The sequence below is a fragment of the Saimiri boliviensis genome, chromosome 12, assembly GCF_048565385.1.
Source record: "Saimiri boliviensis isolate mSaiBol1 chromosome 12, mSaiBol1.pri, whole genome shotgun sequence".
Taxonomy (NCBI): domain Eukaryota; kingdom Metazoa; phylum Chordata; class Mammalia; order Primates; family Cebidae; genus Saimiri; species Saimiri boliviensis.
In genome coordinates this window covers 8,397,812-8,411,027 of record NC_133460.1, presented here as the reverse complement: position 1 = coordinate 8,411,027, position 13,216 = coordinate 8,397,812, and the positions used below count along the sequence as shown (strand labels likewise).

Here is a 13,216-nt window from a genome sequence, read left to right as displayed (position 1 = left end):
ACAGTCCTTCTTTTGTGTTGACCAATGGAATACCTTAACCGAGAACCGGTAGCCAATGGGCCGCTGCGAGAGATAGTTTTCCTTCTTTTCGCTAAGCAAGCATTTCCGCTTCCGCTGGCGGGGTCTCCCCCGTGAGCTCCGGGCCTGTTGACCAGCCGAAGTACATTTTTAGGGTGACCCCTGAGGGACGTAATGTTTCCGAAAAGGATAGAAAGAAGCCTGGGAGACGCCGTATCTCGAAAGAGAATTGGTAACAAAATGTGGGTTCGGCCAACAGTGTCTTGTAGGCCTGAAATTTTGTTCTGGCCAGAGCGAGGTGAATGAATAGGCCGGTGGTTCCGGCCTAGGCTGGGCTTGAGCTGTCGCTTGTGTCTTGGGTGGATGGTGGGGCCGTGGAACATGAAGGGATGTCTTTTTCTGCGTTCACAGCGTTCGGATCACTGTAGGCCAGGTTGCTAGGCTCCGACTCAAAAGTGTTCTAGAGGCATTATGTATTGTACCCGCAGCTGCAGCCTAAGCGAGCTGCGTCAGCTTCCGAGTCACAGGGGTCCCCACGCGGGATTAGAGCCTTAGGTTTGTGTCGCGGGACGTTGTTCACCGCCAAATACCCCACATTCAGCCTGCCCTAGAGCCAGATATTTCCTATTGTGTGTTGGAGGAGGAGGGAGTGCCCTGGTTTAGAGATTTGGAATTGGAAAATTGAGCTCCTTCCTAAGCTCTGTTACTGGTTGGTAATCTTGGTCAGTTTACAACTTTGCTTTCCTCATCTGCAAACAGCTCAGAATGCCTCTCGGGGCTAACTCAAGAGGGTAATATCAAAGATTGTAAGATAATGTAAGTGAAAGAAGTTGACAGTTTATGAAGGTGTTTGGGAAAACAAAAAAAAATGAAAATGATAAGTACCTTGATAGACAAGCCTGAAGAGCATCAACATGTTTCCTTATTCTAGTGCTAGGCACATTCCTGTATCTAAAAGCTTTCTCAATGAATGGTCACATGATTATTAAAACGATATTAGGACAGTTGACAACTTAGGTAGTGTGATTTGGTGGAATATCTGATAGGATAGTTTCAGCTGCAAGTCATAGAAAACCCACCAAAATCATGTTCAAAAAGCAATTACAGGTTGGTTAATTCAGCAGCCCAGTGACAACGTCAAGGTCCCAGTGTGTCTCTACTACCCTTAGCATGTTGGTAAAGTTGGTAATAGAATCCAGGTAAAATACCTAGACGTGTGTAATGTCATGTACCCATCCTAAACTAGTTATTATCAAGAATAAATATGGCCGGGCGCCGTGGCTCACGCCTGTAATCCCAGCACTTTGGGAGGCCGAGGCGGGTGAATCACGAGGTCGAGATCGAGACCATCCTGGTCAACACGGTGAAACCCCGTCTCTACTAAAAATACAAAAAATTAGCTGGGCATAGTGGGGCGTGCCTGTAATTCCAGCTACTCAGGAGGCTGAGGCAGGAGAATCTCCTGAACCCAGGAGGCAGAGGTTGCGTGAGCAGAGACAGCACCATTGCACTAGAGCCTGGGTAACAAGAGCAAAACTCCGTCTTAAAAAAAAAAAAAAAAAAAAAAAAAAAAAGAATAAATATGGCCGGCGGGCGCGGTGACACCCTTACAGCACTTTGGAGGCTGAGGCCGGTGGATCACAAGTTCAGGAGATGGAGACCCATCCTGGCTGTCTCTACTAAAAAATACAAAAAATTAGCCAGGTGTGGTGGCATGCGCCTGTAGTCTCAGCTAATTGGGAGGCTGAAGTGGGGGAATCACTTGAACCTGGGAGGTGGAGGTTACAATGAGCCGAAATTGCACCACTGCATTCCAGCCTAGCAACAGAGCAAGACTCCATCTCAAAAAAAGAAAAAGGAAATAAATATCACGATTGTTTGGAGTCCATCATGCATCAGCCCCTGGCACTAAGAGAAGGACCCAATTTCCGTGATAATCTACCTGCAGAAAATCAGGGCTTTGTTATAAATGAAACGGAAAGGAAGTGGGAAATAAGTGAGATAGGAAACTGGTAGTGTCTGCCACAAATGACATCTCTTGACAGCTAACTAAGAGCTAGACCTTGTGGGAATGGGTCACAAAAGATGGGTACCTGGGAGTCCCAGGAGAAAGGTGCTTTGAGGATAGGTGGAAGAATGGTAGGAACAAACTTCCTTACAGGCTAGACCAGTCCAAAGTGTATATGTTAAAGAAGAGCTAATAGCCTGTGTATGAAGATGTAAGCCAAAGAAATGTTCATTATTGAGTCACTGTGGTGCTCATATAGTCATTTTTCCTTCTTGGTTTGTGCTTATTCTTATATCAGCAATATCTCGTTTTAGTCTGAGATTCTTGTGATCTGGATTTTTGGCTCTTTCACCAAGAACAAGAGTCTCCCATGGCTCTCTTCTTTAAACCCTGTTATCAGAAATAAACACAATTTTCAGTGCCTTGAGATAAAGTATGTGGTATTAACTCAGTGGGTTGCCAGAGAGAGAGATGCCTGAAATGGGAGAGGAAACAATCTTCCCCTAGACTATCTTCCCTAAGAGCTATCAAAACTATAAACAAGTAGATCGAGGAGAAGCTTGAAAGCTTTATCTTTCTCTAAGTAAAAAGAGATGGCATACAAAGTCCAAGGTAAGCCAAGATTGAAAAATTAGACTGCATTATATCCCTAACTCAATTTTGTTAAAAATCACAAATGCGCCGGGCGCAGTGGCTCAAGCCTGTAATCCCAGCACTTTGGGAGGCCGAGGCGGGTGGATCACGAGGTCGAGAGATCGAGACCATCCTGGTCAACATGGTGAAACCCCGTCTCTACTAAAAGTGCAAAAAATTAGCTGGGCATGGTGGCACGTGCCTGTAATCCCAGCTACTCAGGAGGCTGAGGCAGGAGAATTGCCTGAGCCCAGGAGGCGGAGGTTGCGGTGAGCCGAGATTGCGCCATTGCACTCCAGCCTGGGTAACAGGAGCGAAACTCCGTCTCAAAAAAAAAAAAAAAAAAAAAATCACAAATGCTTGACTGTATATCCATTATATGTTCAAGTAACATATTTTAATCATCAAAATTTAAAAATCCGTCCACAACTTTTTGCAAGTTTTTCCATGTCTGTTTTTAACATGATACTAGTAATAACAATTACAACCTGTTTGTATTGAAATTATTTCTGTAACCAAGCATCTGCTTTCTCTGAAAATTATGTTTTAAAATATTAAAAATAATGTCATTACAAAAGCAGTATATGTACATTTTAGAAAGTTAGAAAATACAGGGAAAAAAATGGCACCACATTTCTGTCACCCAAAGATCACCTCTGTTTACTCTTTTTTATTTATTTATTTTTTGAGATAGAGTCTCACTCTGTTTCCTAGACTGGAGTGCAGTGTGTGATTTCCGTTCACCGCAACTTCTACCTCCTGGATTCGAGTGATTTTTGTGCCTCAGCCACCAGACTAGCTGGGATGACAGGCACACACTACCCAACCCAATTAGTTTTTGTATTTTTAGTAGAGATGCGGTTTCACAATGTTGGCCAGGCTGGTCTCAATCTCCTGGCCCCAGTGATCCACCCACCTCAGCCTCCCAGAGTGCCAGGATTACAGGCATGAGCCACCACACCCAGCCTAATTTTTCTTTTTCTTTTTCTTTTTCTTTTTCTTTTTTTTTTTGAGGCAGTCTGCTCTGTGACTCAGGCTGGAGTACAGTGGCACAATCTCAGCTCACTCCAACCTCTACCTCGTGAGTTCAAGCAACTATTCTGCCTCAGCATTCTCCTGGAGTAGCTGGGACTACAGGTACGAGCCACGCCTGGCTAATTTTTGTGTTTTTAGTAGAGGCGGGGTTTCGCCATATTGGCCAGACTGGTCTCAAACTCCTGACATCATGATCTACCTGCCTTCGCCTCCCAAAGTGCTGGGATTACAGGTGTGAGGCACTGTTCCCAGCCCCAACTTTTAAGTCTGTATCTTTTCCCTAGTGATTTTTTTTTTATGGTGATGTGGCTCTATATTGAGATGGAAAGATACTCAATATGTTTTGGGGATTACAGTATAATTGGTTATGAAACAAAGATAATAAAGTTGTTTTTGAAGACTATTCATTAAAATGTTACTGTTACATTTTTAATTTTTTAATTTTTATGGGTACATAATAGGTGTATATATTTATATGGTTCATGAAGTGTTTTTTTTTTTTTCTTTGAGATGGAGTCTCACTCCCATCACGCAGGCTGGATTGCAGTGGCGTGATCTCCGTTCACTGCAACCTCCACCTCCTAGGTTAAAGTGATCTCCGTTCACTGCAACCTCCACCTCCTGGGTTAAAGTGATTCTCCTGCCTCAGCCTCCCAAGTAGCTGGGATTACAGGTGTGTGCCATCACATACAGCTAATTTAGTATTTTTAGTAGATAACAGGGTTTTGCCATGTTGGCCAGGCTGGTCTCAAACTCCTGACCTCAGGTGATCTACTCAACTGGGCCTCCCAAAGTGCGAGGATTACAGGCGTGAGCCACTGCACCTGGCCTACATGAAATGGTTTGATGCAGGCATGCCATGTGTAATAATCACTTCAAAGTAGATGGGGTATCTTCCCTGGAATTTTTAACATGATTTCCAGAATGAATTGTTCACTCCGTTTGGTGTCTTTCCCATTCCCAGATGGTACTGCCTTTCAAGGTCTATTACTTAAACATAAATATGGCTCTGGTTCTTATGGCCTTTACTGTATCCCTCATGAGAAGTTGATACTGATTGGCCTCTAGGTAAGCAACATTATTTCTCCCAGCTTCAGCAAGAGGGTTTCTTACTGGTGTTCAGAGTGCCTGACTGAGCAGTTAGAAAACCATTGTTTCCTAATCTCCAGTCTTTTCAAGGGAACAATGGCTGCAACTCATGCCGGCAAGAACAAGAGGCTCATACAGTTTTGAAATCAGCACAACTTCTAGCTGGATAAGAGTCTTTTTAGTTTCATTTAGCCTTGACTTGAAACTCATAGGAGTCTTTTAATCAGAAAAAGGCTCAGGGGTTTAAATGTACCTTCATCATGTTACCACTATTACCAAAAACTGGCTTTGCCAGTTTTTGTGAAACTCCAGCAGAATTCTTTTTTAGTCACTGAGGCCAGAAGTGCTTCCAGAGAAAGATTCTGGACCTATTGGTAACTGAATAATTATTGTTACTAGAAGCTACAACCAAAGACTCCTGGAGGGTAATGAAAGCTACAGAGAATGCAGGTTAGACACAGTGAGGACAGAGAAGAAACGATGGATTGGAAGCTGGGTGTGGTCGCTCACACCTGTAATTCCAGCTACTCCAGAGGCTAAAGCAAGAGAATCACTTGAGTCCAGGAATTTGAGGCTGCAGTGAGTTAGCCTTGTGCCACTGCACTCCAGCTTGTATGATGGAGCAAAACCTTGTCTCAACAACAACAATAAAAAGATGGATTGCTTAGTAGGTTAGAGAACTACATGTTTAGATAGTTAATTTTTCCCTCAAAGGGCCCATCAGATTGAGATTCTGAGATCCAGAGTTTGTCTGACACTCACTGACCTGTGAGTTATAGAGATGAGATAGCCAGGAGTGATGGCCTTATATTTTTCTCCCCTGCAGCATACAGAAAGGCTGTACCTGGAGGAAGGAAGTGTGGAGCCAGTCTGAGTCAGGAGAAGAGCTCTAGGAAGTGAGTGAAAGCCCTCTGTGTCCTGCTGTGAATGCTCATAGTCAGAGGAAGCCTACTTTAGTGAAACCCATTTTTGACCTGTCAAGTATTAAATATTTTCTTAATTTTTAGTACTGAATTATATAAGGCACCTAGTGAAACAAATGCTTTCACTTTCTTGCTATGAGGGTAAATGAGTTTATTCTTAACATTAGGTACACAGGGATATAATAAAGTATGCCAGCCTCTCTAAACTATAAACAAGTAGACAAGATTTGTTTTAAGTGTCAGTCTCTGTGAGTCTGATTGGTAAGCCGTCTCAGTGCATACTGCTATGTTAGTGGAGAACAAGACTCTTCCCAGTGTGCTGGCATGACCCTCTGAGATTGGTCTATGTGGCCACGTGGTCATCCTCTGCCACCTCTGGTTTGGTTCTTATCAGAGGAAGCAGTATCGTCCTTGGTGATCCGCCTTACACACTTGCATCATTTTATACCAACGGAGAATTTCTTTTGTTAAAAATTTATTTTCATTATCTACTCATAAAAACAGAACCAAAGGGCTGCGTGCAGTGGCTCCTTTCCTGTAATCCCAGCACTTTAGGAAGTGAGGTGGGTGGATTACTTGACGTCTGGAGGTCAGGACCAGCCTGGCCAACATGTTGAAACCCCAACTCAACTAAAAACTAGAAAAATTTAGCCAGGGGTGGTGGCACACACCTGTAGTTCTCGCTACTCAGGCTTAGGTAGAAGAACTGCTTGAACCCAGGAGATGGGAGGTTGTAATGAGCTAAGACTGTGCCACTGCTCTCCAACCTGGGCGACAGAGCGAGACTCCATTTGATGTGGTTTGGTTGTGTCCCCGCTCACATCTCATCTTGAATTCCCATATGTTGTGGGAGTGACCTGGTGGAAGGGAATTGAATCATGGGGACAGGTCTTTCCTGTGCTATTCTAGTGAGTGAGTAAATCTCACGAGATCTGATGGTTTTAAAAAGGGGATTTCCCTTCACAAGCTCTCTTTTGTCTGCCACCATGTGAGACGTGCCTGTATCTTCCGCCATGATTGTGAGGCATTCCCAGCCATCTGGAACTGTAAGTCCATTAAACATTTTTCTTTTGTAAACTGCCCAGTCTTGGTTATGTCTTTATCGCAATGTGAAAACAGACTAATATACCATCTCAAAAAAAATTAAAAAAGAACCAAAGAATAATTTATTTGGAAGCAAAATATTTGGCTCCTGACTGAAGGAGTTTTGATTCATGCATATATTAATAAACCCTTCAGAACCATGAGTTAGGATGATTCACCGTTCCTTGTGTGAGTCTCTTTCTGCCCTTCTAGGAGTGCTCTCAGGGTGGTCTACAGGCCTCTCAGGCAGAGCAGAGGCTAGTCAGCAAGCTACAGGGCTTGCCATGAAGTGGCTTGTTCATGATTTGTTTCTGGGACCCTGGGAAAAATGATTTCAGGGTCTGCCTAGAAAGGCCGCTTTTGGAAATGCATGGATTTCTTCCTGAGTGAGTCAGGAAAGTTGTGATCCAAGGAAAGGCATACAGGTTTTGATGATGAACCAGTTTGTTCCTTTATTTTCTGGTTTTCATTCTTCATGTCATGTGCTCAGGGCAGCCACTGGAGAGATAAACTTCATTCTGCATAGTATAGACGCCTTGGGTGGGTGTTTCATCATCTGTAAAATGAGGACAACAATACTTAACTTTCAGGGCCATTGTAAATTAAAACATACAGTACAAGCATTATAAGTTAGAAGTAAACTAAAACATACAGGAAGGATTATAACTCAGTGTTTAGCATATAGCAGACACTTAGTAAATAATGCATTCACTGTTCCATTCTAGAAGCTCCATTATTGTTTGTACAACTAACACCTCTGTTGAAGTGCTTATCAGATTGGTAACCACACAGCTCCTCAAAGGCAAGATGTATATAATCACACATTTCCTTGGTCACCATTTGTTCCCATATTGAGAAAGGAAGAAATCAAAAGAATCCAATATCTAAGCTCAGCCTCCATTTCACTTGCACTTGCCTTTTATTTATGAAAATATAGTACTTATCTATGTAAATAATATCTCTGAATGGATACCAGGAAAATGGTAAGACGAGTTACCTGGAGAACTTGGGTATTGAGTTGGAGGGAGGGAAACTTATTTTTCACCAGTGTTTCCTTTTGTTCTGCTTTAAAATAATTTACCCTAGGCGTGCATTACTTCTGAAAATAAAAATGTTTAGCGTCAGAAAACACCCCAAGTTAAACCAAAACCAAAATGTTAGATACATTGGTAGCAGTCATTATAAAAGATGAAATATAAATGACTCAAAAATGGAAAAGGTGATCAGACTTCCTGAGAAATGTACATTAAAACAATGAGATCTTTTTCACTTAGACTGCAGAAAGGTAAATAATACCTGGCCAGATGTGGTGGCTCACGCCTGTAATCCTAGCACTTGGGAGGCTGAGGTGGGTAGATCACCTGAGCGCAGGAATTGGAGACCAGCCTGGGTAACATGGGAAAACCTTGTCTCTACAAAAAAAAAAAAAAAAATTAATGAGGTGGCAGGCACCTGTAGTCCCAGCTACTCAGGAAACTAAGGCAGAAGAATCACTTGAGCCCAGGAGGCAGAAATTGCAGTGAGCCGAGATTGTGCCACTGCACTCCAGCCTGGGGGACAAAGCAAAACCCTGTCTCAAAAAAAAAAAAAACAACTTGGCTGAGCATGGTGGCTAACATCAATAATCACAGCATTTGGTCAGATCACTTGCACCAGGAGTTCAAGACCAGCCTGGGCAACATAGTGAGTCTGTCTACAAAAAGTAAAAAATTGGCCGGGCGCAGTGGCTCATAATCCCAGCACTTTGGGAGGCCGAGGCGGGTGGATCACGAGGTCAAGAGATCGAGACCATCCTGGTCAACAAGGTGAAACCCCGTCTCTACTAAAAATACAAAAATTAGCTGGGCATGGTGGCGCGCGCCTGTAGTCCTAGCTACGCGGGAGGCTGAGGTAGGAGAATTGCTTGAACTCAGGAGGCGGAGGTTGTGGTGAGCCGAGATTGTGCCATTGCACTCCAGCCTGGGTAACAAGAGCGAAACTCCCATCTCAAAAAAAAAAGTAAAAAATTAGACAGATGTGGTGGTACGTGTCTGTAGTCCTAACTTCTGGAGAGGCTGAGGTGGGAGGATCCCTTGAGACCAGGAGGTCGAAGCTACAGCAAGCTGTGATAATGCCACTGCGCTCCAACTTGGGTGATAGAGTGAGACCTTGTCTCAAAAAACTTTAAAAAGACTAATCTCTTTGTTTGTGAGGCTGTGGGCCATTTGCCCTGCTTGTAGTGGGTGTAGAGTCTTCACACTCAGTATGAGAATAAATTGGTAAAACTTTCTGGCAGGCAATCTAGGGTTTGTTTCCAAAGTTAAATGTGGTTAATTAAAAATCATTTTATTCATGACTGTAATCCTACCACTTTGGGAGGCTGAGGTGGGCAGACTGCCTGAGCTCAGGAGTTCAAGACCAGCCTGGGCAACATGGTGAAACCTGTCTCTACTAAAAATACAAAGAATTAGTCTGGTATGGTGGTGGGCGCCTACAGTCCCAGCTACTCGGGAGGCTGAGGCATGTGACTCGCTTGAGCCCAGGAGGCAGAAGGTGGAGTGAGCTGAGATCGTGTCATTGCACTCCAGCCTAGGGGACAGAGCAAGACCCTGTCTCAAAAAACAACAACAACAACAACAAAAGGGGCTGGGTGCAATGGCTCATGCCTGTAATCCCAGCACTTAAGGAGACCAAGGCAGGCAGATCACGAGGTCAGGAGTTCAAGACTGGCTTGACTATATGGTGAAACCCTGTCTCTGAAAAATACAAAAATTAGCTGGATGTGGTGGTGGTGGTGGTGGCACGTGCTTGTAGTCCCAGTTACTCGGGAGGCTGAGGCAGGAGAATCACTTGAGCCTGGGAGGTTTCAGTGAGCCATAATTAGACCACTGCACTCCAGTCTGGGTGACAGAGTGAGACTCTGTCTCAAAATAATAATAATAATAATACTTGACTGAGCACAGTGGATCACACTAGTAATCTCAGCACTTTGGGAGGTGAGGTGGTCAGATCACTTGCACCAGGAGTTCGAGAACAGCCTGGGCAACATAGTGAGACTCTGTCTCTGCAAAAATAAAAAATTAACTGGTGTAGTGGTACGTGCCTGTAGTCCCAGCCACTGGGGAGGCAGAGGTGGGAGGATCACTTGAAACCAGGAGGTGGATGGTGCAATAAACTGTGAGTGTACCACTGCGTTCCAACTTGGGTGACAGAGAGAGACCTTGTCTCAGAAAACTTTAAAAAGACTAATCCTTATGTTTTTGAGGCTGTGGGCCATTTGCTCTGCTGTAGTGGGTGTAGAGTCTTCACATTCTTAGTATGAGAATAAATTGCTAAAACTTTCTGGCAGGCAATCTAGGATTTGTTTCCAAAGTTAAATGTGGATAATTAAAAATAATTTTACGCATGCCTGTAATCCCACCACTTTCAGAGGCTGAGGCGGACAGATTGCCTGAGCTCAGGAGTTCAAGACCAGCGTGGGCAACATGGTGAGATCCTGTCTGTACTAAAAATACAAAAAATTAGCTGGGCATGGTGGCATGTACCTGTAGTCCCAGCTACTCAGGAGGTTGGGGTAGGAGAGTCGCTTGAACCCAGGAGGCGCAGTCAGTAGTGAACCAAGATCCACTTTGCTCCAACCTGGACAATAGAGCGAGATTGTGTCTCCAATAATAAAAAAATAATAATAATTTAAACCAACATTCTAGGGATTTTCCCTAAGGAACTAATCAGAATGCATACAGATTTGTGTACAAGATGTTGAGTTGAAATATTGTTTTTGACCTGAATGTCTAGGAGTGGGTGGGGAAACCTGATCCCCAGTCCCTCCTCTCCTCCTGGCCCAACCCCAATTCATCTCCTGTCTTTCCCAAATAGAGCTTGAATAGGGCCGTTGGTGGCCGGAATCCAGGGCAGGGTGTTGGTTGGGGGAAGGTGGTGGTTGGAATCAGCTGGGGTTGGGTACTAGACTTAGTTCCTCTGTGGGCAAATGAGAGCCTAGGGATTGTGGGGAAGAGGCCTAGGGTGAAAATGAAAATCCCTTAATTTCAGGAGCAGTGTTGGCCTTGGAGAGTCATGGGACTTCAGAGAGGAAGGACAGAAGCTGACTATGTAGATGGTAGCTTGTTGCTCTCCCTGGGACAGAGGAGCCTGCTTGCCTCCCTGTCTCCAAGCCTGAAAGAGGGTTGTGCAGCTGAGGATACAGGAATTGAGGATACAGGCAAGTGCCACTGCCTGGCAGCTTGGTATGTGGCTAGACTACAGGAGCCTACTGGTTCCCCCCCACTGGGAGTACCTTTAGGTGTCTTTGTGCTGGACCCATGACCAGAGGGTGAAAGGAGGCATGAGTAGATAGGCAAGAGAAAAGCAGTAATACTCTTGCAGAGACCTTAGAGCCAGAGAGAGAAGGAACAGACAACTCTCATAAATAGGAGGCTCTGGTGAAACAGACCTTCAGTGGAAAATTCAGTTATAGCAAAACTTTCTGGAACCAAAAAGATTTTTAAAAAGTAAAAAACCTCAGAAGTTTAGTAGATAAACCGAGGAAGAGAATGGTCAGCATAAACTTAGTAGCCTGTTAGATCAAGTGGAAGAAACACTCAAACATAGCAAAGAGAGGGAGGAACCAGGAAAGCAAAGACGTGAGGTCCCAAGTCCTGAGGGTGATGGTGATCCACCCATTCCTGAACCAATCCCTGGAACCAGCAGATGCCCCTCTGCTTAACTTGCTTAGGCAGGGGTCTTCTGAACTCATCACTGAGCCAAGGGAGAATGGGATGACTTTAATGGGTTAGACCAGTTAGGGAACACACTGGAACAGGGAGTAGAGTCCATCCCACAAGCACAGAAAGAAAGGGTGGGTTTTTTTTAGTGTACAAATAACCTTGAAGATCTGTTACAGTAACACATGGCACCTGACCGAATGAACTGTTGTGAAGACAAAGGAGATCTTCTGTAACATGCTTAACACAATGCCTCACACATAAGCAGTGAAGAAATAGTTACTATTTTCTCATTTGTGTTTTTAAAAGAGTATTTATTTTTCTTTTTTTGAGACAAGAGTGTCCCTCTGTTGCCCAGGCTGGAGTGCAGTGGTGCCATCTTGGCTGGTCGCAACCTCAGCTTCCCAGATTCAAGCCATTCTCATGTCTCAGCCTCCCAAAATTGCTGGGATTACAGGCATGCTTCACCATGCCCAGCTAATTTTTTTTATTTTCATTTTTTTTTGCATTTTTAGTAGAGATGGGGTTTCACCATGTTGGCCAGGCTGGTCAGTTCAAGACCAGCCTCAAAGTGATCTCAAAGTGATCTGCCCGCCTCAGCCTTCCAAAGTGCTGAGATTACAGGCATTGAGCCACCTAGTTTGAAGGAGTGTACATGCCCTTCTGTTTGTCAGTTCATCTTAATGATGCTATATATAGAACCCTGGAAACAATAGAATGTTGTTACTCTTTTGTTACTTAGGGGTTGTTTTTCAGACTCTACTGTGCTTGTTATTCACAGGGGGTCTTGTTGAATGCAGATCCTGAATTAAATGTTCATTTTGAATTAAATGCCCTCTGACTCAGTCTGGCTGAGGCCTGACATTCTGCATTTTTAGCAGTCTCCCAACTGGTGCCCATGCTCCTGGATGGCAGACTACACTGAGTAGCAAGCACCTAAGCTTTGCCTTTCCTTATGATTGATGGTGCTCACCACTGCATCCATCTTCTAGCCAGTGGGAAAGGGGAGAGGAAGTACAGAGCAAGTAATTTTTTTTTTTTTTTTTTTTGGAGATGGAGTTTCGCTCTTGTTACCCAGGCTGGAGTGCAATGGCACAATCTCGGCTCACCGCAACCTCCACCTCCTGGGTTCAGGCAATGCTCCTGCCTCAACCTCCTGAGTAGCTGGGATTACAGGCATCCACCACCATGCCCAGCTAATTTTTTCTATTTTTAGTAGAGACGGGGTTTCACCATGTTGACCAGGATGGTCTCGATCTCTTGACCTTGTGATCCACCCGCCTCGGCCTCCCAAAGTGCTGGGATTACAAGCGTGAGCCACCGCGCCCGGCCCTGCAAGTAATTTTTTTAAACCCCACATTTTTATTTTGAAAATTTCAAACCTCCTGAATATTTGAAAGAATAATGAGGCTGGGTGCGGTGGCGCATACCTGTAATCCCAGCACTGCGGGATGCTGAGGCAGGTGGATCACAAGGTCAGGAATTCAAAACCAGTCTGGCCAACATGGTGAAACCCTGTCTCTACTAAAAATACAAAAATTAGCTGGGCATGGTGGCGAGTGCCTGTAATTCGAGCTACTTGGGAGGGTGAGGCAGAGAACTGCTTGAACCCAGGAGACAGAGGTTAGAGTGAGCCAAGATCACACCACTGCACACTCCAGCCTGGGCAACAGTGAGACTCCGTCTCAAAATAAATAAATAAAAATAATGCAGTGGATATCTGCGTA

The 13,216-nt window shown here is 44.3% G+C and overlaps 1 protein-coding gene across 3 annotated transcripts in view; it reads left to right on the top strand.

The window, feature by feature from the left end:
• The first annotated feature begins 121 nt into the window (after positions 1-121).
• Positions 122-13,216, top strand: part of NAA60 (N-alpha-acetyltransferase 60, NatF catalytic subunit) — a 39,083-nt gene continuing 25,988 nt past the window's right edge. Inside the window, exons 1-2 of one of the 3 annotated variants that reach the window (XM_074381680.1) lie at positions 122-250; positions 5,610-5,679. In XM_074381680.1, coding sequence (XP_074237781.1) covers positions 193-250; positions 5,610-5,679 — 128 coding nt within the window. In that variant the 5' untranslated portion in view covers positions 122-192. Of the gene's footprint in view, positions 261-5,609; positions 5,680-13,216 lie in introns of all 3 variants that reach the window. The other 2 variants (XM_074381679.1, XM_074381677.1) reach the window with 2 other exon arrangements.